We start from the raw sequence: 27986 nt of genomic DNA, 5'->3' as shown, positions 1-27986 counted from the left end.
TCCCTTATTTTTGAGAAAATGTTAATTTCGAATAGGTAACATACACACATAGTACAAAATAGAGATGGTACAAAATGTTTATACTTAAAATGGCTGCTTCCCTTTTGGGCATTGCCCCCTGTTAAGAAGCAAAGTTTTTTGTGTCTTCTACCAAAACCCCCTTTAGTAGCCACTGCTACTTCAACGTCTCATGCTTTCATTTGATAGGACCAAACATTACTACACGTTTAGGAATTGGGTAGGATGATGATCTATCTGCCCAGAATGATACAGCCCATCTTAACTAGCCCACTTTAAACACACAAGCACATGACACAGGATATAAAGGCATTTATTCTTAACGTGTACATTTTTGTCCCTTAACACCAGCCTCTAAAGTGTATACATATATACAGGCGGTGCCAAAGAAATGTATACAAGTAGATACTTTGGTCAATGTTGCTCAAGCAGTAGTTCGCATAATCAGCAGTGTCTGGACGTTGATGGTAGCCACTTTGAGTACAACTTGCAATTGCAGAAGTCAAACGTGACTTATATTCATTCATCTTTTCTTATCGGTATATAATATGAGTATTACAATTTTTTACAAAATTTTTTATTGGGCAATATTGGGTGAACAGTATGTTTTTCCAGGACCCATTAGCTCCATGTCAAGTCATTTTCAATCTAGTTGTGGGGGGCACAGCTCAGCTCCAAGTCAAGTCGTTGTTTTCAATCTAGTTGTGGAGGGTGCAGCTCACTGGCCCATGTGGGAATCAAACAGGCAACCTTGGTGTTATGAGCACTGTGCTCTAACCACTGAGCAAACCGGCCATCCACCAGTGGCTCAGCTCCAAGCTCAAGCTGTTGTTTCTCACTAGCCCATGTGGGAATCGCAGTGGTAACCTTGGTGTTATGAGCACTGTGCTCTAACCACCGAACCAACAGACCGCCAAGTATTAAAATTTTAACAGTTTTCCTTTCTTAAGATGTGTATACATTTTTTTGGCACCCTCTGTATATATCTTTAGGACTAAGATTTTCTCTAGTGAACCCATACTATGTTCATATGGAATATAAATATCTCTTGATGTGTACATTCTTGTGGATAAATCTCTTTAAGCCCATACCAATAGTAACTTCAGCTGCTACTCCAAACTTCAACGTCTCATGCTTTCATTTGATAGGACCAAACATTACTACACGTTTAGGAATTGGGTAGGATGATGATCTATCTGCCCAGAATGACATAATGATGATACTAGGTTTCTTATGAGGAGCTGGTGTGACTAAGGAACACCTAACCACCGGGTCACATGAGAGACAAACCTGGCCCGAGGAACTCCAGGGTCACTTTGAGGAAAGCAGGGACTCAGGCACAAACTGTCACTCCTACAGCCTGGAAAGGCTAGGGGTTTCCACCAACCACTTAAAAAACTTTAAAACATATTTACCTTCATTATGTCTTTGCTTTAGAATTTTTTGGAATGTCAGATCAAAATTGGAAATCCAAATAAGAACAATAAGAACAGCAGAAAGCCTGGTGGAGCAGCTATTGGGGGTGTGTGTGGAGGTGGGGGGTGACTGGAGGGGCACTCACTGTCCCATATTCTGGCATTAAACCTCTTGTCCCACCGCCAGAGAGGCAACAGCGACAGGGGCGGGGCGGGGCCCTAGCTGGGGGCTCCGTCAGCATAGCCCGGTTGGGGTTTGAATCCAGGTTCTGCTGATTCCAGCTTGGTGTGACCCTGGCAAGTCACTTACTGTCTTTGTGCCTTCTTGGCACCTTCATCTGTAAAATGAGGAAGTAACAGAACCTCCCCCAGGTTGTTTTCAGGGTTAAGTGGGTTGACCGGCATGCTCATCACAGTGTAAATACCAATGAAAGGTAAATAGCATTACTGTTGCCTGAGATGCTTACTCTTTAATCCCAGAGCTCAAGTTCTCTACACCAAGCCACCTATCTTGTGTCAAAACAGGTATTTTTGTGAGACTCGAGGCTTATCAAATGCAACAAAACTAGTAGAATAAATTCTAGTTCATGTACTTAAAATTTTTTAAAATTTGTTTTAAATATTAATAATATAACTTTAAATATTAGTTTCAGGTGTAAGGCTCATGTACTTTGATGCTGGGTCTCCTGGGTTTGAATCCTGGCTCTACCACTTTCTATGGGACCTCCAAAGCTACAAAACCTCTCCTTTTCATCTATAAGGTAGGAATAATAATTGTCACATAGGGTTATTTTAAAGATAAATAAGATAATGTACAAAAAGCACTTAGAATAGTGCCTGCCCCACTGCAAATGCTCACGGTATTTTAGCTATTGTTGTGTGTTTTTTAACTCCTTTTCCTCAAAATATTCTCTTGCACCTGCCCTGTTGTTGAGGATAATTAAGGCAAAGAACAAGTGATAACCCATAGAAGAGAACATAAGCTTGAAGCAGGAAGAGAACCACCTTAAAAATGATGGACGCAAGAGATGCTAACCAAATCAAAATGATTGTTTTCAATCTGCTTGTCACCTCTGCAAGGCCTGTGGACATCTTCCAGAAATAACACACATGTAGTTAAAAGGAAAATAATCCTTGTTTAACAACTCTTAGGAATGTCAAGAAAGTGCTTGGCTCTTTTGGGAGAGAGAAAGCACTGCAAAAATAGTCACTCAGCTTTTGTGAACGAGACCTTCAGACCTCTCAGATCACAAGCAACATGGACAAGTCTCCAGGAGGAAAGGCCAGTACAGCCCGAGACGTGGCCCAGCCTCAGAGTAATGTGCCAGGGACTGGAAGATTTACGCCTCTGTGCATTTTTGATTCACATCTATAATATGGAATGTGGGAAAATAAAGGAGTGTAATTTTTGTAGCACTATATTTACATCTATGTGTGTAATAATTTCCATGTTTTAATTTGTAATTAAAAGGCCAGAATATAGAATATGAAATTATTGTTACAAGTATTTTTCCTATACCATAGCTAAGGAACATGTACTTCACTGTTTGGGTGAAAAACTTTAACATAAAATATGAACAAAGAATCTTGACCTTGCCAAATCTCTTTTTGTTTTGCTTTGCTTAATTGAAATACAAATGATAGCATTTGTAAATATCCTAAAAGTATCATGTGGAGTTAATGAAGAGAGTAATTTTTCAAAGCAATTATTAGAATAGAACCACAAACAGTAACTATGGTACATTTTGAATATTTTACCAAATGAGTTCTTTTTTTAAATGATGACTACTGTAATTGCTTTGTTAAAAACAGACAGAAACAAAATAAAACTAAACAATAATGAAACACCTAAAGATCATTAGGGGAACACACCTTCCCTTGCTGTGTACTCGTTATCTTCAATTATTCGAGCGAGGCCAAAATCTGCAATTTTGCACATGAGTGACTCAGAGACCAGGACATTAGCTGCTCGTAGGTCTCGGTGAATGTAGTTCTTCCTCTCGATGTACGCCATTCCTTCTGCGATCTGAAAATAGAAAAACATTGTTTTTTTTTATTTAGGGTAGGCCATCATAGAGGGCCATCAAGGAAAACCAAAAAACTGATGAGTTCTTGAAATCTTGTCATGTATATTATCCTGATCATCCCAGTTTTAAAAACAGTGGGTAAACTGCAATCACCATTTTAAATCCTTTCTAAAATAATTGCTCCCAAATCGCCAATGATGGTAATCACGTCTCAACATGATCTTTTAAATAGCAACACATCTCAACATTTTCTAATGTGTGGAGAATCTTTTTAAGATCCTACTAAATTCTTGCAGGTAGATATACAGATATTGTTACTCAGTTCTTCAAGTGAGAAAACATGAGCTGAAGACATGCTAATACAAGTAAGTTATTAGGGTATCAAGAACAGGATGTCCTTGGTCAGCAGCATCCTCACTGCCAGGTTAATCAACAACCCACGGAACCAGTTCTCCAAGTTCTCTCTGCAAGTCCCTCCAGGATGACCAGACAGATTCACTATGACAACAGAGCATGACGGCAGGAAAGAATTCAAGATTTAAATAAAACTGTAAAATGGGGAGGTGAAACTACTATTCATTGCTCACCAGAAAACTGGGTTTTTAAGGAAAGCAGTACCAAAATATAACGACAAGTATCTAAAAGAAAGGAAGGGAGAAAAAAAGGGAGGTGAGAGGGAGAGAGGGAGGGAGAGAGGGAAGGAAGGGAAGGAAAGGAAGAGAGGAAAGGAGGGACAGAGAGGGAGGCAAAGTGACAAGGTGGGAAGGAAAGAGGGAGAGAGAGAGTGAGAAGGGAAGGAGTGGGGAGGGGAGGGGAGGGGAGGGGAGGGGAGGGGAGGGAAGGGGAGGGGAGGGGAGGGGAGGGAAGGGAAGGGAAGGGAAGGGAAGGGAAGGGAAGGGAAAGGAAGGGAAAGGAAAGGAAAGGAAAGGAAAGGAAAGGAAAGGAAAGGAAAGGAAAGGAAAGGAAAGGAAAGGAAAGGAAAGGAAAGGAAAGGAAAGGAAAGGAAAGGAAAGGAAAGGAAAGGAAAGGAAAGGAAAGGAAAGGAAAAGAGAAAAGAGAAGAAAAGAGAAAAGAAAAAAGAAAAAAGAAAAAAGAAAAAGGGAGAGAAACAAAATGGACGCAGACCAAGTAGCTGTATCTGGTGACAAATTAGATGGAAATTCTAATTAGGATCGTGTCACAGAGGCATGAATATATTCTATCACAAATTCCAGCGAGACTACCCCCACTCATTTGCAACAGTATCCCTCATTATGGCTCAGTTCAAACTCCAGCTTCAGCCAGACCATGTTTCTTAGCAAAGGTGTATCTCCTCAGTACTGGGTATGCTTCTCGACCAATGCCTGGAATGCCTCTTCCCCACCTCGGCCAATCCCCTGGCTCACCTTCTGCACAGAGGGCATTCCCTGAACTCCTTTTGGATAAGTTCTCTTGCTCCACACACAACCTCACTGGTCAATTTGTACAAAAACCATTAGAACTTACTAATCATAGCTGTATCATTATTTTAATGCTGTGTAATGTGCTTATTGTTGTCAGGCCAACATACAGACAGTAAACACCTCTAGGGCAGAAACCACCCATAATATTTCTTCTGTTCTCACTGGTATCTATTAGAACCTTCAAACTTTTTATCAACCTCTTCTCAGCCAAAGAAAGTTCTTTGGGAAATGCGCTGGGTTTTCAATGCTACCAGAACACTGTGTAGTTGGCCCAAGCTGCAGGAATTTGGCAGATGATATTTTTGTCGCCGAAGGATCAGTTAGCTGCAGGTCAGTCCAGCAGTTTGCATCTGACCTACTGTCTTGAACAGAGAAAATCATAAATCAAAAAGAACAAGAGCGGTCTGACTTCTGTCTTTAGTAGAAAAGACAATTTAATCAAGTACAGCTTTTATAACCAGAAATACCACATGTGGCACTCAAGCTCTGCCCGTACCATGGAGACCAGGCTGCTGTGTGACGCTGCCGGTGATCCTGGAGTCTAGCTCACTGCCTAGCCACCTTGGCCAGCTCTCAGTTCCGTAAAGGTTTGGGCTACCACATTTGAATCCTTTGTGCAAGTCCAACCAGGTCACTCCCTGCTTAAAATTAGCCTCAAGACAATGTCCGAATTGTTGCCAAGGCCCTGTATGACCTGGCCAGTGCTTAGCCCTCCCACCTCTTCACTTTGACCATCTCCTCTTCTGTGTCCTGGCTTTCACACCTGCCTCTGCTTGGAACATTTGCTCCCTGCCCCTTTCACCTGGCCAATTCGTTCCGCAGGTCTCGGCTGAGAGGTCACTTCTAAGAAGGCTTGCCTGACTCTCCTCCGTCTCTGATGTGTGTGATCCCAGGGCTGCCTGCTCCTCACCTGTTTACCTGTTTATGATCATGGCAGGAACGGAAACCCCTTAGGGCAGGTGTAGTGTACGCACATTCCTGTTCTTGGGCATTTATGTAACATTCCAATAACTGTATGCAAACTGGGCCAGGAACCCGAAAGAACCAAGGTTGGCTGCAACCCCAATTTAGGCCTGAAATTGCAGTTGACGGAAGCAACGAGGAAGCTGTGCTGGAGATGCCTCTGAGGACACTGAATGGCCCACAGGTGGCTTAGTGGCCCTGACAGGGCCTCTAAGACATGGCACCATGGACCCACATCGCTCTCATTCTTGGTGACGGATTTTAATGATCAGCTCATTAATTAAAGTGTTCTGGAAACTTGTGGGTAAGGTATTAATCACACCTACTCCAGTTCGGCATTTACACAAATCTGAATGCATTTGTAAAACCGATTCTCTGAAATAACAGACTTGCCACAAGCCCAGTTTACTTTGGCTTTCTTTTCCATGTCAGAGTGCTTCAAGGAGCTCATATTCCAAACAATAATAACAGTATTCACCAAACCAAGATTCAAAACACTAGCATTAGCCAAGTTGAATAAATAATAGACATGGGAGCAAAATAAAAGCTTTCAGATATGACTTGCCTTTGAGGTCATAAAAGACTACAGTTTTCTTATATAAAAATTATTCTTTCCCTGGTCTATATGTATTGTCCTTTCTTGTTTTTGTTTTTTTAAAAAACCTTAATCCTTTTTTTTTTTTTTTGGTTATATTTACTTTGGCTGGAGTAAATTCGGCTCTATTTTGCAACAGCAGGAAGAAATCAGAGACCACTTTGGCTAATGGAATCTAGGTCTAAATTTTTTGTCATGGAATACCTTCTTCCTCCCTGAGGCCACTTAGTCTAACAGTTGTCAGCACTGCAGACAGAGCTGTCATATAAATGCATCACACCAAAGCTCAGCTGTCCATGGGGACCCAGGGAGAGGGGAGCATTCCGTTAGCTCAGCAAGGCTGATCATGAAGCAAGTTATGGGGAATCACTCAGGTCTCATGAGGAATGGATCTGTGATTCAGTAGACTATTTTGTGCCCACAGATATTTTTACTGTAATGATGATGCGAGGTAGGCTGATGATTGAGAGGTATGTAGGTAGATAGATAGGCATTAATAACCACTACATCTCCCACTACTAATTGAGCACTTATTATTATATCCTTTATCCCCACTTCATGTTTCATCTGAGTAACAGATCTACCAGGTAAGTTTTATTTCCGTTGCACAGAGGCAAATGAAGCTTAGAGAGGTACAAGAACCTGCTGAAAGCCAAAGACTGAAGAAGAGAGCCAGATTTACACCCAGGTGTGTCTGGCCTCAATACCCACACTCTCAACACATTCTAGAATGTCACATCAGCCCAAATTTCATCCCTTAGGTGAAATCTCCCCAGATAGAGTTTAGTATATCCATCTCAGGAAGTACATACAAGCAAAGTTTGGGTTGTCTTTGTCTAGAACAGTGTTTCTCAATCTTTTTTCATTATCATCCCCTAAGGAGAAAAGTTTAAATTTTAATTAAAGTTAATTTTTCCTTAACATCAGAAAATAAACACAAAGAACTAAGATTATGTCAGGTAAGTTTGAGCTTTGGAGACCCACAATATTACTATTGTAATATCTAAGATTTTCTGATTCATCAGGAACCAACTTTCACTCCTTTGGGGGCATTCATGCCCCTATTTTGAATGCTTGGTCTAGCAGATGCTAAATCAAACAAAGAAGATTTAAAGCCAGTTTTGTCCTGTGACTGAAAAGAGGGAAATAAGATAGATGATGATATATGCTTGGCTTGGGTATAGTTAACACTCTGACAGAATGAAAACAACCAGGCTAAAATTAAGCAAAAAAACCCTCTGTCATCCAAATAGCCCTATTGTTATGACATATATATGGCAGTAATTGTCATTCCCTTTAGAACTTTGATGGAGCTGAAAGGAAATTGCTTTCCCAGAGTCACACCATAGGTTAGTGCAATGGTTTGGAAGTGAGCATTTAGTGGTAATAAGTTTTAACCCTTATGCCAATATTTCTTACCTCTGGTTGTGTACGTGGGGAGCTTTGAAACAATACCACTATTTGGGCCTCTTCCTAAACCAAGTAAAACTGAACCCAGAGGTGAGGGGCCTCCGCAGATGATTCTAACATGTGGTCCAAATGGAGAACTGCTCTAGGCCCTTGCAAAACTAAGTGGGATCCTCGGACCAGGAGCAGCCCTGACATCATCTGGGAGCTCATTAGAAGTGTGGCATTTTAGACTGACTCTGATTTATTCCATCAGAATCTGACTTTTAACAAGATCTCTGGGTGATCTCCATGCATATTAAAGTTTGAGAAGCACTACACTAGATCATATGCTTTTAAACCTAAGCTATTTAGGATGTAAAATTCTAGATCAATTGGAACAAAATCTTGGTTTCAGCACATTGCCTACAAACCACCTCACAAGTGGATTGTTGTCCTCAGAATGCTTGGGAAAGGAAGTCCCGGTGTGATTTAGCTCAAGAGAAGGACCAAGATGTGCTCAGCCAGAAGTAAGGGCCCAGGCCAGAAGGTGGAGGTGTCACGTGGGTGCTGGGCAAGGTACAGGACCAAATGACAAAGGTGCTAGGAACACCTTGTTCAGTCTGAGTTCACCAACAGCTTGGATCATGTGTCTTGAGCTTCTTTCTGTCTTTCCTATAATTTGGGAGGACTCCTTTGGCCTCACAGCTCAGAGGCAGGGAACCCTACTGTCTTTCCCTCTCTATCATGGCCCTGGGACTGGGTCATTACTTAGAGGGTTTGGCAAACCGATTTAACCTTTAGGTTTTAAATCATCTGAGGTGATTCTCTTCATCTTGGACCATGCCAGCATCACGATGCCAGGCCCGGTGATGTGGGAATATGAGAAAACCTCGACTTTCTAAACCACCTGCCAATGAGAAAGAAGTTTCGCAACTAAAAATGTCTCATCTTGATGAGCTAATTTCTAACTCTGAAAATTTGAAGTGAAAGGCATCCCCATCACCTAAAATAAGAATAATCATATAAGAAGACAATGTGAGCGATGTTTTGTACTCCTGGTTTAAAGTGAACTGATTTAGGTTTAGATGTGCTTTGCATTTCTTGTGCTCTTCAGCTCAAACAGCGTGGCGAACATACACTTCTTAGTTCCTCTTTTTGTAACTTCAGTGGAAATATATGATGACATTTTATCCCTTTGATGTGCATGGGTGTGTGCGTGTGCGTGTGTGTGTGTGTGTGTGTGTGTGTGTGTGTTGCTGTCCTGGGAAGACAGAAAGGAACCACTAGGTAAGAGAGTGAGCCACTGGGATCCCAACCTGAGCTCGTAACCCAAAGGGGTTCTGGTGAAATTCTAAGTATCTAGTACCCACTTCTGTGTGTTCTAGGCACACAGAAGATACTGAAAATGATGTTTCCTGAGTTAAAGGACACAATCTAATCTTGTCAGGTGTAAAGGAACAGACTCCCAGTCTCATGTCATGCAAGTCTTCCCGAGAGACCTTTCAAAAGTGAGGAGAACAAGAGTTGGCTGTCAGCTTCCACGAGCTGGAGAACTGACAGGGCTAGAAGTACACACGTGACCAAAGAGAGAAGTACGGCATTACCGAACATCTGACCCAAGTATTCAGGCCTGCCTCTCCCACAACTGGTGTAAAATAGGAAGTGTCAACCCTCCCGACAGATGTAACCTCTAAGGTCCAAAGCAAATCAGAAAAAGTTACCACTTCCTCCAGCTGGAGGTGACCCAGCTATCTTGGCTGATGGGTGAGCAGGACTGGGGATGGATTTCAGTCCCTCATCAGCATCTCCGAGCCATTATGGACACACTCGACATGTTAATGTCACCACTGCTTGTCTATTTTTCGGTATATCCATATCTACATGCATGATTTTATACACACACAAATACATACAAACCTGTGGAAAGTTTTCAGAACCCCAACATTTCATAGCATCACTGCTTCTGCTCCGTCTGCTCATCATTGCCTACCATGCACACGCACACATACACTTACATATGTGCACACTTATGGGGACAGGGTGTGGACAGAACACAAAATCTGGAGTCCTATTTACTTTGCAAATAAATTTTTTTCTAGGGTACGAGATCAGAAACATTAAGTTAGACCAAAGTTTTCAGAAGCATTTGAATTGAATTGAATTTACATTACCTCTCCTATATCAATGTTTAAAACAGTAGAAAGTCTGTCCATATTCCCAAAATGATTAGTAAATGTTGTGGGCAGTCTCAGCAGACCATCCTCACATACTCCTGCCAGGACTGCTCTAAGGCAGGCAACGTAGGTCTGTCCCTCTCAATGAAGTACAGCTTTGCTCAAGTACATTTATTGAGAAGAGTTGCCAGTGACCAACTAGGGGCTCACAGTACAGCTATGTCTGGGGCAGGAAATAACCTAAAAACTTGGCCCTGGGATATATATAAGATGGAGTAATTTTATATGGAATCCAACTCTGGAGAAAAAAATCTTAATTATGTTTTAAATACCAAGGCAGAGTTCAAATAATGCTCCTTGCAAGTGACTTTCTTTGCGAGTGATGACCTCAGAGGTCACCCATCTTTTCCTGTTCTTCCCAGAAGCCCAACCAGAAACCTGTCAACCCCAGCATCCCACACTGGACACCGAAGCTTCCAGCAGGCTGCCTCCCACACAGACGCTCAGGCTCTGAGCCACCAGCAGCCTTCCTTCTCAGGCGTGTGCTCTGAAGGATTTGCTCAACACACATACTGGGCTGCTTTCAATGGAGAACTTGAGTGATGCTTTGGACAAATAACAAAATGTTACTGTGGATGGCCTTGCTCTCCAAGTCTTGCTTTAGTGTTCTTGTGTCCATCCTAATGACTATCACTTTTCTGAGAAATTGGCAAGTAACAGGCTATCTGGCTCAATGAGTTACTCTTTATTTTAATGAGAAGAAACCCACACTTGAGTCAGATGATGGAGGACTAAAGGCATGAAAGGAACCTAAATGAGGGAGTACAATGTGATCTCTCAAGCAAAGCTAAAATCTACCCCAGGAAATTCCAGCCTAAATGAGAAACTGGAACTGAAAACTCAACCTGTCTTAGAATTGGCTGGTTGGAAAACATTTGTCATCTAGACAAGCAGTGACAGAAGTTAAACAAGAAACCTGCCAAAAGACAGGAAAGAATAAAAACCTGGTTTTCTTGTTGCTTTACCTGTCCTATTAGGCATTGTTTGCCTCATTCTCTAGATATGTGTTTCCTTCCTATGCTTGAGAAAAGTAGAATTCAAAATATTAATTACTTTTAAAAGCCTTAGGAATCCTATGAAATAATAATAACAACATTAATAATAACAACCTGAACAAATGAATAGCAATTGGGTAAAACCTAGAGTCTCTCTGAAGGGTCCTTCATACCAGGGAGCCCCTGGGCTCAATCCCAAACTGACCTAAAAAGACCATTTAATCACAACAGAAAATTACAATGTAAAGGAAATAAGGAGTTTGCAAAAAGAAATTTTAAGCAAGAACACATCTCATCTGTACTCCAAATGTGACAGCAGTTGTTTTATTTCACTTGACAATTTTTACAGAGCACTTTCTTATCTCTTACTATTCACTGATCCTCCATACTCCATCCCTACACTCTTTAATCCATAATTTGGATGGAGGAAGGGATGGAAAAGAGAGTTCATTCTTGCTATGTTTTGGGGACAAAATTTCTTAGAAATTTTGTTTTAGCTTTATTGATTGTAATATTCTTCTTTATTCATCTTTTCCAAGCAAAACTGCTAAGAAATAATGAAGTCTATTACTTTGATTATGCTGGTGATGATGGTAGTTACCACATATTGGCTGCTTACTCTGCCTAGAAGTCTTGCTGGGCATTTATAATCTTTAAAACAAGCCTATGAAGTAGCCAGTACTCGTAGTAAAGATGAGGAAGCTGAGTTTTAAAGAAGTTAAATTTTTTCCTAGACAGACTTGGATTTGAATCTAAGTCTGGCTGGTTCCACCACCAATGCTTTTAACCATTCATCCATATTGGCTTCTTCCTTTAAAAAGAGGAACACACAGTAGAATGTTCACAAGTTGAAGGCAGGAATGAGGAGGGAAAAGAGAAATAAGAAAACTAGAAAACTTTAAAAGTGGCCAAGTTAAAGTTTGCAGTCTGCCATACTTTCATAGCTGAAAGATGAGAACAAAGTTTGGTATATACAAACTTAGGGCTGGTCAGGTTTCTGTGACTTGTTAAAATATAATCAATCCAATAGCACACAAGGACCCACAACGCCTCAGGAGGACATGACTTCCATAAAGATAGCTTCACTGAAGAATCACTTTAATCAGTAAGTTTCCATGGAAGGGATTCAACTTCGTTCAAGTCTGAAAAATTTGTCAATTAATTCCCATAGACTTTCTCTAGCAAAAACTTATTGGACCATTTCACACCCATTATGATGGCTATTATAAAAACAAGCAAGCAAGCAAACAAACAAAACAAACAACAAAACAAAAAAATAAGTGCTGATGAGGTGTGGAGAAATTGAAACCACTGCGCGTTGCTAGTGGGAATGTACTGTGTTTCCGTGAAAATAAGACCTAGCCAGGCCATCAGCTCTAATACGTCTTTTGGAGCAAAAATTAATATAAGACCTGGTCTTATATATATTCCATAAGACCCAGTATTATATTATATTATATTAATTATGTTAATTATGTTAATTATGTTAATTATATTATATTATATTATATTGTATTACGTAAGAGTCAGTCTTATATAAGAGACTTAGTCTTATATTATATTAAAATAAGACTGGGTCTTATATTAATTTTTGCTCCAAAAGACGCATTAGAGCTGATGGTCTGGCTAGGTCTTATTTTCGGGGAAACACAGAAAAATGGTGCAACAGCTATGGAAAACAGAGTGGTGTCCCTCAAAAAATTAAACATAGATGTACCATATGGTCCATTAATTCCACTTCTCAGTAGATACCCCAAAATACTGAAAGCAGATATCTATATAATATCTAACAGATATCTGTATACCCCTGTTCATAGTAGCATTCACAATAGCCCAAAGATGGAAACAACCCAAGTGTCCATTGATAGATGAATGGATAAACAAAATGTGCTACATCTACATACAATGATTGAATATTATTCAGCCATAAAAAGAAATAAAATTTTGACACATGGTACAACATGCATAAACCTTGAGGACATTATACGAAGTGAAATAAACAAGGACAAACAAATATTGTATGATTCCACACATACAAGGTACTTATAGTAGTTAAATTCACAGACAGAAGATAGAATGGTGATTGCAAAGGGCTGGTGGGAGGAAGAATAAAGGATGAGTATTTAATGGGTAGATTTTCAGTTTGCAAGAAGAAAAGAATTTCTGGAGATGGATGGTGGTGATGGGTGCACAACAATGTGAATGTACTTAATACCAATGAACTGTGCACTTAAAAATGGCTGAAATAGTAAATTTTATGCTATGCATATTTTACCACAATTAAAAAATACAACTACCTTGGAAGTTTCCAGCTGCAGGAAAGCAGGAGCAGAAGCTGGCAGAAGCTTGCTGCAGGGAGAACAGCCAGCACTCGTGTCCCACATCTGTGGCAGTGCGGCTTACGACCAAGGAAAGGGTTTGGCAGCTGCTGGTGGCACACTGGATGTGAGTGCCAGTACACACCTGAGCAGGACCAGACCAAACTGAGAAGTGGTCAAAACTCCTCCCTTATCACTTCTTCCCTCCAAGGCTGCTCCTCAATCCAACCTCAAATAAACCTGGCCATAGTGTGAATATATAATTAGGGATTGCAGGAAGTAGAGAGATTACTGGTAATGCTTCAGAAGATAGCTGGACAATTATGACTCTGGATCAGACTTTAGAATGAATCAAGTTGGGTTTATATAAAATGAGGACAAGTTTCTTCTCAAAACCTCAAGTTTTCCATTCTGCAAAATGGTGAAAATAATAATGTCAACCTGGCAGAGTCCTGATGAGATTGAAAAGGAGAATGCTAAAATTCTCAATGCAAGACAGATATTTTTGTTACTATTATTACTATTAATACTACCATTATTAATAATAAAAGGACTAAAATCCATATTTGGTTCATACTGAAATGATGAACAGTAGAACTGATCTTTTACAGCTAAGGGACAGTTGGTGGGAAGCTGCCCACAGGTACACAAGTGCAGCCACAGGCACAACGTCTCCCTTTTGCTGAGTGGCCACCACCAACTTTGGGAGAAACCAAGTTCAGGACTCTGCTTCCATTTAGTGTGACCAGACTCCCAACCGTCTAAGTAAAGGGGTATCTGTCAGTGATCCACACTCTTCCCATTCATGAAAGAGACTCACCACTTGTGTACATTCAGGACAGGACAGTGAATAAATGACACTGTAGGATTAGAAATCTCCTTTGCTTACTGTCCCCTCTTCTAGCTACTGAAGTGATCTAAACGACCTAACCCTTGATCTGTGGCTAATGAGCCATGCTTGTCACTTTGAAAGGAGAAGGAAGCAAAAAGCTCTCAACTTATTCCACTGATGGAAAAAAGAGAGAAAAGCCACTGGCTCTTCTTTCTATGGTTTTGCAGGATAGGAGTAGAAAGTGATCTGACCCAATATACCCTAAAACAGCTCAAACTGAGAAACAATTCACTCTATTCAAATGCCAAATTTTGCTCAGTGAAAACAAGTTGTGAATGTCAAGAGACTTAAAAACCTGACTCTGGGTGGTGAACACACAATGTGAGATACAGATGATGTATTACAGAATTATACACCTGAAATCTATGTAACTTTATTTACAATTGTCACCCCAATAAACTTCAATTAAAAAAAAGACTTAAAAACATTCATACTCTGATCTTGTTATGTGGCTACTGTGGGGTGGGTGGGGCTGGATTCACAGTAAGGAAATAAAGTGAAATTAAGTAAAGGTTTGTCCACAGAACTGTTTTGTGTTGCTATTTATATTAGTGAAAAATTCGAGATTCTCCCAATGTTTATCTATAAGGGAATGTTAAGGGAATCATGATACAGTTATAGAAATATAATACTATATTGTAATAGGTACATACATGTTTATGAATAATTTTTTCTTTTTATTATTATTTTTTATTTATTTATTTTTAATTTATTGGGGTGACATTTGTTAGTAAAATTGCATAGATTTCAGGTGTACAATTCTGTATTACATTATCTATAAATCCCATTGTGTGTTCACCACTCAGAATCAGTTCTCCTTCCATCACCATGTAGTTGATCCCCCTTACCCTCATCTTTCACCCCCCACCCCCCAAGAGTTTTTAATAAAATGAAAAACTATAATATTCAGATTGATACATACAAAACAGCACATACAGTACAAACCTAATGTGTAATGAAAAGAAAATTGAAAAGGATGGATGGTGATGTGTTAATAGAAAAAAATGGGCCAAGGGCTTAAAGAGTTTCTAGAAAAACTGTAAAGAAAGAATAAGTATAGGAAAAGGTGCATAACCTTAGTTTTATTAAATAAACACAAATTATAATAATGAAATACTCAATTTGACCTATCAGACTTGATTAGAGAGTGTTAATAAGACCCACTTTGGGCAAGGGGATGAAGCAAAAGGTACTTTTTCTTTTTTTTGAAAAACTTTTAGGAATAACTCTCATAATTTAAAATGTATGCACACTTTTGGTAAAGTAGATCTACACCTTACAATTTACCCTTCAAACATACTTGCATAAGTATACAAACATATATAAAGATCATTAGCACACAATATTTGTTACAGTAAAAAAAACAAACACAGAAAACAATGCAAATGCTTATCAATAAGAGAAGAGTTAAATAAGTCATAGGACACCTATACAAGAGAATACCAAGCAGCTTTAAAAGAATAAGAAGGCTCTCTGTGTTGATATGAAAAGATAGCTAAGATATATTAAGCTATAAAGTTGCAACATGATATTTATTATACAATCCCAGCTCTGGGTGGGGAGGCCATAATCTATGCTGGTATCTGGAAGGGTCCATTAGAATTGTTCAAATTGGGGCTAAGGAGTCGGGGCATACAGTTTTTAGTTTTTAAGTCATAGAATAATTTTACTTTTCTTTTTTTTAAATCCATTATAATGCTAATGCTTTTTAAAAATCATTAGAAAAACAAAACACATATGAGAACACAACAGAATGCTTGTAACAGTTACCTTTGGAATCAAAGGATCTGAATGTTACTTTTTTTTTTTAATTTTTCAACAATTCTATAATAAACACACACTGACTTCTGGTAAGAAAAAAAGAAACCCTATATTTTAAAATGAGATCTGATACAGATTCACATTTTCCAAGAATTTCCCAGAGCATGAACACTTGTTTTATGCATATATAGCTTTAAATTTTGAAAGACTTCCCTGATTATTCACTAAGTATATATTCACATTTATGTAATCATATCAATACATACGAGTATATATGCCACAATGAGTTAACAGAAAACAGCTAGGGGTATCATTTAGAGTTCTGGTTACTTGTGGCTTAACTAGGATGCTACGTCTGTAGGACACTCATATATTAAGAGGTCAATGTACTTCTAAGGCAGGGTCTTCCATTAGCCTACGAGGACTGTCATTCATTTGTCCATCCATTTACACAGTCCTGCCTGCCTGCTAGGATCCCAGCCCCGTTCCAGATGCAGCAGACAACTAAACACAGTCCTGCCCTATGAGGTTTACTTCCTAATGGGGCAGAAAGAACAGAAAGAAAAGAACACATCAGCAAATAGATATACACGTCACACAGCTAAGACATGAAGAAAACACATAGTAGGCACATGCATTATATTTCAACTCCAACAAAATACCTTAAAGAACTTGAGTTTTGTTAGATAGAAAGAATTCCCTTGCAAGGCCTGACCTCTAGCTCTGAAAATGATCCAAGTTATTTGTCCTGTGACAAATTTAAAGGAAGTCTGTAACGAGAACAGATAAATTCCAAATATACCTAAACAGATTTACTATAATCTTTATTTATACTTCAACCCTTCTGAAATGAGTTTTCAAAATAATGGAGGCTGTGAAGATTTGCTCTCTACAGCTGCTCATGCATTTTCCTTTTCCTAAGGATATGGGGCAGGAGGGGGATAGGGAGTGCTGGAAATGACCGAATTGGAGGAAGAAGCACTGTCAAGCATTTTGCTCAGCAGGTAGAATTCTTCCATGCCTAATGATATGGGGAAACAATTACTGAGCTTCACTAACTTTAAGTAATGAGAGAAGTATAATTCCAGCCTAGCCGCTACAGCTTTAGGATGAGGAAAACCAGCTTGCTTTTGGAAGATGTAAGACCTAGGAAAAGGCTCACTCACTTAGTTCATCACATTCTCAATGGAAGTGCTTCCCAGACTCATCCCAGCCTTCAGAACACCTGCGGCTTGTCCTGGGCCTCACAAATCGATAGATTTCAAACGAGAACCCAAGGTGAGTCTTATGTAAGGCAAGTAAATGAAACCCTGCAACGCAGATTTCCATACAAATAAGAGAATAGAAAATGTATGAAAAGACTGAACTTCTGAAAGATAATCTATGACAAGACTGACAGTGCAGGCGAATAGCCATTATGGTGCCTTCAGGTCATATTCTCAGTGAGGTAAAGAGCAACTGAAGGATTGAGAGGAGGAGGGTGTAGTCTGATTTATGTTTTAAAAGCAGCACTCTGGCTACTGGTGTTACAAATGGGCTCTGGAGGAAGCAAGAGTTGAAGCCCAAGGCTAGAACTAGGTAATTCATCCTGAGAGAGTCCAACTTGGGTCAGAGTAACAGTGGTAGAGGACTTAGGAATGTGAATCTATTTAAAAAGTAGAATCAAATGGATTTTCTTAAGGATTGGATATGTAACATAAGAGGAGTCAAGAATGACTTCAAGGTGTGAGGCGTGACAACTGGAAGAGTGGTGTTACCATCAATGAAAGGGGAGAAGACGGGGTGGGGGGGGTCGCAGGTTCTGGAGAAAGGACAAGTACTCAGCTTGGGAAGTGTTCGGTTTCACATGTTTGATATACATCCACATGGAGATGTTGAGTAAGCAGTTAGCCCTGGGGAGCAGTTTGGGCGAGAGATATAAACTTCAGGGTGGTCAGAGTATAGACAGTTGTACTGGATCAAACAGTGTCCCCTCTGGTCAAATTCATGACCATCTGGACCCTCAGAATGGGACCTTATTTGGAAATAGAGTCTTTGCAGATTTAATTAGTTAAGGATCTCAAAATGAAAAATTATATCCTTGATTTAGGGTGGGTCCTAAATCCAATGACCTGTGTCTTTATAAGAGAATGGCAGAGGGAGATTTGAGACACGTGGTACAGAGTAGGGGCCATTTGAAGAAAGAGGCAGAGATTGGAGCAATGTTGCCACAAGCCAGAGAACACCAGGAGCCACAGGAGGTGGCAGAAGCAAGGAAGGAATCTCTCCTAGAGCCTTCGGAGAGAGCACAGATCTGCTGGGACACTTAGGACATCCAGCCTCCAGAACCATGGGAGAATAAATGCCTGTTGTTTTAAGACACCCAGTTTATGGTAATATCTTATGGTCACCCTAAAAAAGTATAATAACACAAAGCTTTCAATGAGATCACTTAGGAAGGGAGTATGGAGACAGAGGGGTCCAAGGACTGAACTCTGGGATCTTCCAATGTTTAAATATTGGGAGATGAGGAAGAAATGGCCAGTAAGGTGGGAGGAAAAACAGAGAAGGATGTCCCAAAAGTCAAGCGCAGACAGTGTGGCTGTGAGGAGAGACCAACTGCACCAAACACTGCTGATGGGCCGCCTGAAAAGGGGCTGAAGAATGACCTTGGACTTAAGTGTCATGGGGATCACCGATGACACGTCAAGGGCTGTTTGATGGAGGGGTAGTGGGTTCAAAAGAGAGATGTGAAGAAAAGGGAAGACTTTATTATAATTCCTATGGGAATGTTACAGAAATGGGGGGGGAATGCTAATGCAGAATTTCTAGAACAATGTCTTGAAATGGCAAGAGAGCATAGGACCTGGTGCATAATGCAGGTGGCTGTCACAACAGGAAGTTGGGAGTGTGTGTGGGCTTTCTGCAGATGGCTTCTCCTTTCTCAGGGAAGGAGACAGCCAGGTAATCCACAGAGAGCGGGAAGGAGAAGGAGGACATAAGGTCTGGGGACAGAGGGAAAGGAGAAGGTGAGAAATAGTTGTCGAAGAGTGTGTATGAATGGGATTTCTAGACACCTTGGTTACTGGCCTTGAATCAGAAGTGCAAAAAGCCAGTATGTCACATCAATGCTGGTCACTGCTGTTGTGTGGATGCAGGAGTAAAAGAGGTAAAGAGCTGGGTGACAAAGGGAGAGGGGCAAGTGGGTATACAGAAGCTAGGTAAGGAGAGAGGAGGTGGGTGGAGGTGGAACAGGTGGAAGGTTTAATGGCTTGGAAGTGGTGGGAAGGGACTGCAATTGTTGGAGTAGGAGTCCTAGAGAGTGAGCCAGGCAGCGGGGAAGCGACAGGTTGGAATGGGAGTCACGGTGGAGTTATTGGTCATAAGCATAAAGTAGCTGAGGGTTGTGAGGACAGCATCCTGGAGAAGAGGAAGAAACACAAAGGCCCGTGTCTGAAGGTCTATCTGCATGACCGCTGTGGACAATGGCAGCAGATGGAGAGGAAGTGGGCCAGAGCCCTAGTGCAGCAGCGGGAAGAAGTGTCCAGGGATCCGAGGATGGTGGCAGCGGGGGCTTCAAGCAAGGGGGGTCCTGGTGGGATCAGAAGATCTGAAAATGGTAGAGGACAAAGGATGTATGACCTCCTTGTCATACATCAAGATCTCAGCTAAAACTCACTATTGATCCTGCTTGCCAATACTAGCGTAAATGTGATCTTTATCAACCAATGTGCAGGTAGTTCTACAACATGGCATTACCCAGATCATTATGTTCTAGACACTGGGGGACATGTGTATGGAATAATTAACAAGAGCTGGAAATCCTGACTTGTCAAAGAAGAATCTGCCAGCCCCATCATCACCCGAATTTCAGCATTATCGCCTCTGCCAGCTCATGCAGGCTCAGATGAAGCGCTGTCCCGATGCCAAGGAAAAGGCCACAGAGGACTTGAATGACACTCTAAGAGTAAAACTTGTTTATTTTTGCATTTTTCCCAAATTAAATGCATCCACCGTGGGCTTCAGTGTTAAATATTTCATTTATAATTTTTCATTGCTCCTGGCGTTCTTTACAGAGTATGCAAAACAAAGCATCCCTTTGTCTTTTCATGAAAGCCCAGATACTATATTTTACATCTTTCTTTTCTCACTTTTATTTTGATCAATAGGGTAAGTTTTGTGTGGAAAAGTAAACACAGAGGAAGGGGAAGAAAAAGTATTATCAGGAAAATATTTTATGGGTAAACACACCTGAATAGTGACTGAGAGAACATTAAAAAAACATATGTCCTTCTAATCAATTCTTCAGAGCTGTCTGAAGCAGAGAAAAAGAATTTCGTGTTTTAAACTGAATACAATAATTTGGCCAATATAGTCATTCAACAAATATTTACTGAGCACCTACTATATACAAGGTACTGTGCTAAGTGCTAGAGATACAAAAATAAACAGGAACTTACCAAAACATTCAAACTGCAGTAAGTGCAGTGAAAGAAATGAACAGGAGGCCATGATAGAGAAGCATGGAGTGAGCGGGGCAGGGGGTGGAATTATTTTAGGGCATATGCAGGAGGTGGGGCAAGGTCCGGAGCAAAGGGGCAGTTTCCAGGAGCGGACTAGAAAGAGGCACTAAGATAGGAAAGAGCCTGGTGGGCTCCAGATCTGAAGGCAGGATGCTGGGAGCTGTGCCCACAGGCATCGGGACTTCTTACAAGTGTGATGGACTCCATTGAAGACGATTAGCTAGGATGCAAAATCATCCAATTCAGGAGGGACCTTGAGTAGTTAAATTCATAGAGACAGATAATAAATACAAAACATAGGGGTTGCCAGGGGCACGGGGAGAGGGGGAATGAGGAGTTAGTGTTAAATGGGTGGGGACTTTCGGTTCAGAAAGTTGAAAAAGTTCTGGAAAAGGATGATGGTGATGGTTGCACAACAATGTGGACATAATGTCACTTAACTGTACACTGAAAAATGGTTAAAGTGGTAAATTCTGTGTTATGTATATTTGACCATAGTAAAAAAATGCAAAAATAAATGTACCAAATTGGCTGTTGCGCTCTATGGAGCTTGGAAAGAGGACAGCAAATAGATAGGAGAAAGATAATAAGAGTAGGGTTGCCAGGTATAATACAAAGGGAATACGTCTTTTAAAAATTATTCATAGTGTATCCAAAATTCACATACAACTGGGCACCCTGAATTTCCACTTGTCCAATCCAGCAACACTAGGTAAGAGGCAACTGCAATCGTCCAGGTGAGAGATGATGGGCAGGAGAAGGGAGATCTATTTTGGAAGAACAAAGGAGAAGGTTTGCTTGCGAACTGTGGGGTGGAGGGTGAAAAGAAGAGAGAATCATGGAGCCACCAGGGTGCCCATGGAGTCGGGAAGGCTATGGGAAGCGATTGTTCCAAGAAGCTGGCTGGGAGGACCCTATGGGACCACCACCTGGCCACCAAGACCTCCTGGAAGGAGAGCCACCCCTGCACACTCGGATCTGGGGGACTAGAGGTTGGGGCCTCCCAAGAAGGGGTCTCAGTGTGGGGAGGGACTGAGACTGCATGGTGGCACTCATTGCTGGGGCTCCTCAGAACCCTCTGGCGACCTGGTTTTCTGTCACCCCTGGGTCCCTCGGTCCTTTGGGTAGGACCTCAGGCTGGCTGCAAGGCAGACATGAGGTGACTCAGATAGGGTACCAGGGAGGCCAGAAAGACAATTTCCCAGCAGGGGACACTGAATCAAGGCTCTGCTGTGCTGGGTGGTGGCTGTGAACCGACCACAATGACACCTGGGAAAATGCATTCCAGGCGCCCAAATGTCCTCGAATAAACTCTTTAGAGTTTATTGTCTTTTAAGATAATAAAGTTGTTAAGACAAATAAGTTATTGTCTTTCAAGACAACAGAGTTGTTGTCTTTTAAGACAACAAACTGTCCTTAAATTGGGGAAGGGGATCTACTTTTGGTGAGTTAATTTAAAATAATTACTACATTTTATGAAACCCCCTGAGCAATGTAACACAAACGTCTTGAAGCACATGTTGTAAGGATGGGGGAAGAAAGATTTTTTCTACAGAAGACTACAAAACCATATTTTTTAAAAGAGCAATCATTTAAGTAATTCTTTAAATAATTCTATTTCATGTTTTTTCCTTCATAGAAAAAAATCAATTATGAACCTGCTTTTAAAAATAAGGACTATCTGTAATTCCATTTAAGTAACAATAGAAATAAGCTGTTTCAAGAGTGTGGCTGGGGAGTGGTTGGGGAAGGAATGAGGGCACAGAGGAAGTAAAAGAGAAAAAAGGAAGAGTAACAGCATGAAGAAGAGCCTACCAGGCTTAGAGAGGAAGCTGGGGAGACAGAGAAAAGGATTCAAGGAATCAGAAGCAGAGGAGAGCCAGCAACAGGAAAGGGAAAGGAGGTCAAGAATTTGGCTTCCACCTAAACCACTACTCTGAAAATGGGCTAGCCAAGTTCTCCAAGGACTTCTTTGTTGCAAAATCCGATAGCAGTTTCTCCGTTCTGAACAGGACCTGTCTCCTCCTTTAGGCTGTCTCCCAGGACCACGCCCCTGGTATCCCCAGGCTAGCATTTGCCCTTGTCTCTCTCGGCCTGTTCCCCAGGGTTCTGCTCTGGGCTGCCTGCCCTCTGCCACCTCCACTCATTCTCTCTGTGTCCTCCTCACACCCCTGCTGACTGTCCACAGAACCAGCCTTCTGGGACTCTCATCAGCTCTTGTCCTTCTTCTAAACCCCAGACCCTTATATTAGAATATCTGATCACTCAGGACATCTGACCTGGGTGCCTGTGGCACCTCAAAACCAGCACCATAAAACTGATTTCATCAGCCAGTATCCTCCCCACCCACCTAAAGCCTATGCTCATGATGTCAATTGCTCCCCTGCTCACTTCAAACACCCGAGCGAGTGTCATTCTTCACTTTCTCTATTTGTGCACAAGTGCGATGTGGAGCACTGACTTCACTCATCCCCATGCTCTCCCAGGGACCCCTGGACTTTCGCTTTCCTTCCTCCCTTTTTGTCAGGTTTGTACATCGTGGCCAGGGCAATCTCTACAGCACAGATCTCATGGTATCACATTCCTGCTTTGTTGTTTAATTTCTTGCCATTAGTCTCAGGAATAAGGAACAATCTCCCGCCCAGCAACCTGCCATGGATTCACGGCTCGGGCCACACACCTGCCTCCTGGGCAACACAGGGAAGCCACTTGGTTGAGAAGTTTAATTCTCTCCAGACTCAGTGTAAACTCCCTTGGATTTAGGTCTCCCAGAGCAAGGTGCTATTGGAGTTTGTGTTGGCGGGAGGGGGCAGGGGGCAAGGGAGGGACAGGGACAGGACTGGGTGCTGAGAAATCTAACTCTGAATCTGAAAGTTAAAATTAGTCCTGTCCATTTCAGGGTGTATCCTTTAAAGATGAACTGTGGTCTGGAACACAGACCCTCCCATTTCTCTTCCATTTCATCTTTCCTAATCTTAGGTTTAGAAAACAAAACAAATAAAACAATGGGGGTAGGGGGGCCGGGAACAGTAACAAAACAAAATTGTGGGAGCAGAAAAGCAGAGCACCCTGCTGTTCTCCAACACTTAAAACGGACCAGTTTCTATAGCGAGCAGGTGAGCACACGCGCATGCGTGATGGGTGGAGACGCACGGATACATATCACAGTAAAAACAAACAGCAACCACTGCTCAAAGGTAAAATAAAACTAAAAGAGTAAATATGAGAGATTATTTGCTGAGTATAATCGGTTTTTGTTTTTCTCAAACACATTTTTCTCAGTTATCTACAAAACAGTCGACTGCTCCTCCTGCACAACTCAAGAGTTGGCAACACTTCCAGTTTCCTCATTGTCCATGTCTCTCTCTCTCTCTCAGTGTCCCTGCTCCCATTCTTTCTACACATTCCCATTTACACCCCCTTGTACACATTTTTTATGCCCTTATGCACCAAGCTCCTTCAAAGACTCCTCTCTACATTCAACTCCTTCCCAGGCTAGCAGGGCTAACCCTGCCTCTTGAGGTCACCTCCTCCAGGAAGCCCACCCTCTTGTGGCTACCCGGACCTAATGAGTTCCATCCTGTTCCACTTGCTCTGAAAGCAGCCCGCAGTGCCAACCCCAGACAGCTCTTGCCATGTCCACTGCCCTTGCCTGTTACTTATCGGCCTCCCACACCAAGCCATCTGCTCCTTGAGGCAGACTCATATATTGCTCATCCCATCCTTGGCACATGCCTGGCTGTGCTCAGCGTGTTTGTGTGTGAAAAGGCGGAAGACATGCCAAGAGGGTGAGGGGAATACAAGGAAAGCAATCCAAGTGCTTAAGACAAAGATAAGCTGGAATTTAGTGAGCTCTGCCACTCACTTCAAAGTTCTTTCATTTCCACTTGTAAATTGTGAGCACTGGTAAAGAACTCTGCCTGCTCCTAAACTATTTCAGTTTAATTCTAGCCTTTAAGGCTCCCATGATGAGTACCTAAAGAGGAAATTATTTTGTGACTTACAGTAGTGCTGACCAGAAATTCCACCCCTGGACAAAATAATACCAAGATATGAGGCAGCTGACACACAGACCAAAAGTACCACCACCTCCCCTTTACATTAGCTTAAAGCTTCTTATTGGTGTTAGAAAGTTTTCCAATCAAAATTGAAACAAGAATAACTTCTGCCTTATTTGCTATTTTAAACAACCAGTCATGGTTCTTCTGCTTAAATATGCTAAACACCTTCCTCCTACCATCTACCCTCCCCCCTCTAAAAAAAGTTCCTGTTTTATACTATTTTTAAATGACAGTTTCCTATTTTTTCAACTTTTTCAGAAGGAAACTGCATATGATCCAGTATTGAAATTCTGACAATAACTAGTTTCATTTGTCCATTTTGTAAGTTTTCATGGTCAAAGTTTAAGCCTCAGTCTTAAAACTCATTATTCAAAAAAGATAAATAGAGCATTTACATGCTCAATACCTGGATACTACATTCATGTGACATATTTATATTCCTTTATTTAGAGGAATGTCAAAATCTTATGTTGGCCTGCCCGGTGGCTCAGGTGGTTGGAGCGCCATGCTCCTAATGCCAAGGTCACTGGTTCGATTCCCACATGGGCCCGTGAACTGTGTCCTCTACATCTAAGATTGTGAACAACAGCTCTCCCTGGAGCTGGAGCTTGGGGTAAGCTGCCATGGGCTGCTGAGTGTTGCTGTGGCCTATCGTGTGCTGCCATGAGCAGACAGTGGCCAGTATGAGCACAAGTGGTCGGCAGCCATTTTGAGCAGTTAGCAACTGGCGAGAGCTGCCGGGAGCTGCTGTGAGTGGCCAATCCGATGACTGGCAACTGACTGCCTCAGCGGGGAGGGGGACACAAGGCTCATAATACCAGCATGGGCCAGGGAGCTGTGTCCTACACAACTACATTGAGAAACAATGGCTTGAACTGGAGTGGGGGCTGGGGTAGGGGAGGCGGAAGAAAGGGGGAAAAAAATCTTATGTCAATGTCATCTTAATACACTCAAAATCATTAATTACAAATTTTGGGTGATGATCCATGTAGGTATTCTAATTGGGAGGATACTGTCTGAGTCATGATAGAGTCGAGACTGTGGGAGACTTAACCTGTGCCTCTTCTTTCAGAGGAGCAAGGACCTTGGGCCCGTTTTTCCCCAGAGAAGTTTCCCCAATTCTCAGCTCAATGCTCTCTCCACCGTTAACATAACCAACAGCTCCATTTACAAAACAACACTGATATTTCTCATATTCTACAGAAAGAGATAACCACTATGTCTATATTTTATATTGAAAATGGCTTCCAAGCAATCGCTCTTTGATACACACTGGGGTTCATCACATCCTGTTGGCCACATAGCCCCTTCGGCCAGAGTGTAGTCTGGCTCAGCTTATTTTATGGAATTAATTATCTCTTTATTGCTGGTCATTTCCCCTCGAGGAAGCTTTTGTGCTTAGAAGAAGAATTGGGAATGGTGGTGGGGGGCCCTCAATACAGAATCAGGTGTGAGAATTCCTATGTAAAGAGGTGAGATTAAATATGAGGTGGGGAGATCTGGTCTGGCATTTTTCCTAGAGAAAATGCAAACCAAGTCTGTCACCTGAGGCTTCTACTTGCTACTGAATCTGACTGAGCATCTCAATGTAATTCTTCCTCCAGTTTAAGTCAATTAAATGTGATGACATATCAATCAAAGCTTAATAAAGGTTCAGAAAATAAAGTTGTGGCCTTATCATGATATTATTGGGGGGAAGGGGTGGAGGATAGCCATGAGCTGGAAAATGAGAACCTAACTTATCTTTTCAGAATCTTTTACAAAGAGACAAAATAAGGAGACCCACAGCTGATAGTATTGGCAAATATTATAGAAACTTCCCCAGAACACCCCCTCCAGACATTTCAGACCTGATTTACCACCAACAGACTGGTGGGTCCAACCTAGCGTTATTACAAAGAATTCCCAACCTATGTATTGTTTTCTCAAGTGAGAAGATACTATAATGAGGGAGTACTCAAAAAGCTCTGATGTCAAAAGACCTTCGTACTCAAAAAGGTTGAGAATTACATGAAGGTAGACTGAGATTTCCTACCTTCCTTGTTTTACCAATTTCCAACTTAAATGTGGCTTAGAATTTAATACTGGGGACAAAATATATATTGAGCATTATCACTATGTGATGGAAAGATCTATGTCTTAGCAATAGAGATTTTTTAGAGGAAAAAAAAAGCAGAGGATATCATTAGTTCTGATAAATAAAATCCACGTCAGCATAGTGTCAGGTACAAAATGATCGTAGGAGCAACTCTGACCATAGAATGACAGTGGGGTGCAGAGAAAAGAACCAATTACCTAGAGTCAGAAGACCCAGGATCAAGTCCATCAATTCTACCTACCAGTTCTGTAACCTTGGACAAGCTCAAGGTCACCTTCTCACTTGTAAAATGCATTCAATAACAGTCTAAATGCTTTCAAGTTTGTGGGGCAAATTAGTTGATGGAAGTAGAAGCGCTTTATCAATTAGAAGGAGTTAAAGAAATGTTACCTGTTGCCATGATTGTAACAACCACTTTGATTTTTCAGTTTTTATTGCAGTTTTACTCATACCTAATTGTCCATTTCATTCTTGGTAATATTTGCACTTCAAACTTTGGTTGCCACCAAACAGCAAGAAATGCTTTGATTCATCTGGCCTGAATTACAAAATGACTTATCTGACGTCCATATTGCAACTGTAAATTTTCCACTTTTTTCCTCTCAGTTTTACAAGTCTACTGAAGCTGATTTCATTTCGGCTTCAGCTGAAGGAAATTCCCAGATTTCAACCCCTATTCTTTCCAAGTTCATTTCTTCTCTTACATGAGGCAAAGGCTGGAAGGGAATTATGCAAAATCTCTCTGTTCTGAAAGTATCAAATTTCCTTTTCAAAGGGGTAAATTTCCTATTTCAGCACAAAAAGCATAAAATTGCTTCATTTAATACAAGAAGAAAAGCACTGGGTAAAGCTGCTTTAGTTGGGGCTGAGAGATGGGTTGGAAGTATGGATTATACTTGGGCTCAAAAGAGTCTTTTAGAACTCATCCTGAGACAGGAAGTGATGAAATCAGCTCTCACATGAACTGAGGTTGTCCTGTGCACCCATCCCACTTCCTGTCTCGATTGGCATAGGGGGAGAATGGTAAGGGGAAAGTAGAGCTTGGGAAAAGGGAAGAAGAGGCCAGATGACAGACTGTGGGAAAAGTCCCAATACTGCCCCTCAGCCCTGTTCCCTTATTCTTTTGGGTTGGGATTAAGTAAACTGGTTTATTTCTACTGTCAATCTTCCATTGTGAAAAACCGCTGAATTGAACTATATTCTTTGTGAACACTCAATTTCTCAACACTTTGATGCTATGGACAATGCTAATGGAAGAAAGTATAAACATATTTTA

The 27986-nt window shown here is 41.3% G+C and overlaps 1 protein-coding gene across 3 annotated transcripts in view; it reads right to left on the bottom strand.

Moving 5' to 3' along the window:
- LYN (LYN proto-oncogene, Src family tyrosine kinase) overlaps positions 1–27986 on the bottom strand; it is a 118202-nt gene that overhangs the window by 12795 nt on the left and 77421 nt on the right. For all 3 annotated transcript variants that reach the window (XM_081070926.1, XM_081070925.1, XM_081070927.1), the window contains one exon: positions 3306–3459. In XM_081070926.1, coding sequence (XP_080927052.1) covers positions 3306–3459 — 154 coding nt within the window. The remainder of the gene's footprint in view (positions 1–3305; positions 3460–27986) is intronic.

This window comes from Rhinolophus hipposideros (genome assembly GCF_964194185.1).
Source record: "Rhinolophus hipposideros genome assembly, chromosome: 13".
In the NCBI taxonomy this organism is placed as follows: Eukaryota; Metazoa; Chordata; class Mammalia; order Chiroptera; family Rhinolophidae; genus Rhinolophus; species Rhinolophus hipposideros.
Note: the sequence above shows the minus strand (reverse complement) of the source record. Positions and strands in the feature narration are given on the sequence as shown.